Here is a 2,833-nt window from a genome sequence, read left to right on the forward strand (position 1 = left end):
GTACAACAAGTAAGATAATCATAGGGGCTAATACAAGTTGAATGATAGGCTCGACAAAAGTAGTGGATTGCATTAGGGTGTGTTATCACAAAAGAATATTTACTTGTTTAAAAGATGTGTCCTCTTGAAGTGATCTATGTAGTACAAATCCAAATTAGCACTCATGTCGACCTCCTTGCTCCATGCCACATGCCTTGAAGGAGGTGATTGCATATGGAGAGCATTGGCCTTCTCTTCACATCTGCCAAAAAGAATTACCTAGAGTTTCTCTAGCCTCCATCATTGGTGGGCATATCTTAGATCTTGGTCCCTTGCATTAAAAACTCGGAATATTCCACTAAAAACTTGGAATTTTCTAGAAATGTTTCTCATGTGTCCTCTTGTGATTTGCAAAAAAGTGTACGGCTTGAGTGTCTCTAATCTCTCAAAACTCTATTTGAGAAGAATCAATTATGAAGGCATTACAAATAATAATAAAAAAATCAGTCAGTCTTGGTATTACCTAATTTGTCTTTTTATAAGGCCTTGAGTGTCTCTTATCTCTCAAATGGAGTGTGTGGCAGGTGTGGGAATTCTGTGGAAAACATGACTCATCTCTTTGTTAACTGTAGTCATAACAAAGACTTGGGGCTCCACTGTCTTATTGTTTTGGATTGTCTCCATCATGGAAGCAACTGTTGTTAGGAGACTTTATTAAATTTCTTACTTGGAGCAATGTCGGGGTGGAATTTCTCTGGATAATTTGGAAGGTAAGGAATGCTTGGTAAGAGGTGGAGTTAGTGGAGGGAGGAGGGGATAATTCAAAACAGTCACCCCCCCTCCAAAATTGTAAACTACACCTCTTTGAGGTGCAGTTAGTGGAGGGAGGAGGGGGTAACTCAAAACAGTTACAATAACGGGATCCAATACAGTGAATTCTTACAAAGCTGACCCTCTTATTCATACAGCTACAAAAAGCAATCACCCCGCTCCAAAAATGTCATTTACACCTCTTTGAGGTGCAGTTAGTGGAGGGAGGAGGGGGTAACTCCAAACAGTTACAATAACAGGATCCAATACAGTGAATTCTTAGAAAGCTGACCCTTTTATTCATGCGGTTACAAGACCGTTTGTAGTCAAGAACTTTCAAATGTAGTGGGGATTAACGCAAGGAGCATTGGAAGAAATATGCCAATCTTCTTCATCCAAGTACATGGAGGTGATTTACATGGTCTGTATATACTAGAAAAGATATAACTAGCAAAATACATAGTAGCTCGATGATTGAATTAGGCTTTGGATGCAATATGCGAGTCAAGAGAGGCGCCCAGAATGGACATCTCTTCCTTTATAAAGTCAACAAAGTCATGTCCAGTAGACTCATCAAGCTCAAAGAGCCATTTTATTATGCAAGTGTTGGGCGTCGGTCCTGGAACCAGCTTGCAAGAGTAGAAGAGATTGGCAGTGCTTGAGTGCTCTCCAAGATGCCCTCCTTCCAAGATAGCAGCCTTAGCATAGTAGTTGTCATGGTCCATAGCGATCCATTTTCCCATGAAATAATCGAAGTGAGGGAAAGCTAGTTGTATACAACAAGAATACAAGAAGTTTAGACAAAGTCCCATTACAAGTGCTGCTACATGATGGACTACCACAACATGCTAGTAATTTTGAACAAATTTATAGGAGAACCACCACCACATCATGGGTGCAATTGGGGATAGGGATTTATTAGTCTAGGGTGGCGATCAATGATCTTCAAATTGAAACCACGTCCCGATTTTTATTTATTTTTATTATTATTTTGTGGAGAGGAGGGCCCTCCAATTATCTTCTGGCCTTCAACTCACCTAGCTAGATATGAATGGCCTTAGGAGCGGAAAGCTTTCATGTTGAACAATATATGAAAAACAATGAGAAACAATCAATTTTTCAACATAAGAAATGTGTTTGTTGTTGTTGTTGGGGACATCACTCTTGATGGCTGTAGGATTTACTTTTGAGTGTTTGGCCTCATGGTGCTCCACTTTTCGTGTGTGTGTGTGTGTGTGTGTGAGAGAGAGAGAGAGAGAGAGAGAGAGAGAGAGGAGCTGGTAATATTACAGGCGGGGTTGTACTTGACGAGGAAGACACCGCCAGGGGCGAGAGGGGGGCCATCCAGGTATTCGAGGGAGGAGTAGTGCTGAGGCGCTGCGGCGGGCAACGACACCTGCATGTTCTTCATCCACACCCTCCACACCTCCTCCACCGGCTGCTGCACCACGTCTACCTCGTGCTCTATCTGCTTCATCTTAGCGCCTCTCTCTCTCTCTCTCTCTCTCTCTCTCCACAAAAGACACACAGGCACAGCTTGCACAAGCCGCGGCCCTGCATTTATATCGCATTATGCAGTGGCGCGCCTATTCTCGCCACGCCGCTCCAGCATTTCAATCACGTCATTTCACTCGACTACATAATGCCAGCTTGGTTCGAACTTCACATCTTTCCTTTCAGAAACAGCGCTGCACAGTAGGTACCCCTCTCTTCCACGCGGCGGTTCGCGAAATGCTGATTTTGACAGAAATACACAATTCTCTTTCCCTCGCTCTCTGAGAGTCTGTTCGGGAAAAGTGTGCCTCAGCTTAGCCTTGAGCCGGTCGCAAAATGAAAGTAGCCGGTTGAGGGGAAGGCAAAAAGGAGAAAATTCTGCTTAAAATACATTGGAAAATAGTGTAGTATTGCAAAAATACTCGCTATTGTTGTAAAATTTTCGGTTCAGATTTGTATTGAAGAGATTTTTGTATGTTTGTGAAAACGATTTCTCCCTAACACTGGAGCCTGTGTGTGTAGTTGCTCAAAGCCCCTACACCATTGCTTG

The 2,833-nt window shown here is 42.8% G+C and overlaps 1 protein-coding gene across 1 annotated transcript; it reads right to left on the reverse strand.

Moving 5' to 3' along the window:
- Window positions 1-1,065: 1,065 nt before the first annotated feature.
- On the reverse strand, window positions 1,066-2,331 carry LOC147427526 (uncharacterized). Its single transcript, XM_086496575.1, has 2 exons — window positions 2,080-2,331; window positions 1,066-1,555 (listed from the first exon to the last, which is right to left on the reverse strand). Exons 1-2 carry the CDS (start codon window positions 2,264-2,266, stop codon window positions 1,269-1,271), a joined length of 474 nt encoding a protein of 157 aa, XP_086352701.1. The 5' UTR covers window positions 2,267-2,331; the 3' UTR covers window positions 1,066-1,268.
- Between the last annotated feature and the right edge of the window lie 502 nt (window positions 2,332-2,833).

This window comes from Adiantum capillus-veneris, chromosome 23 (genome assembly GCF_014529385.1).
Source record: "Adiantum capillus-veneris isolate H3 chromosome 23, ASM1452938v2, whole genome shotgun sequence".
In the NCBI taxonomy this organism is placed as follows: Eukaryota; Viridiplantae; Streptophyta; class Polypodiopsida; order Polypodiales; family Pteridaceae; genus Adiantum; species Adiantum capillus-veneris.

Bases quoted from the DNA above. Each gene is read 5' to 3' on its own strand.
- LOC147427526 (XM_086496575.1), bottom strand. From the start codon at position 2,266: ATGAAGCAGATAGAGCACGAGGTAGACGTGGTGCAGCAGCCGGTGGAG. The intron at 1,556-2,079 runs GTAATATTACCA...GTATACAACTAG, and splicing joins CGTCAAGTACAACCCCGCCT to CTTTCCCTCACTTCGATTAT.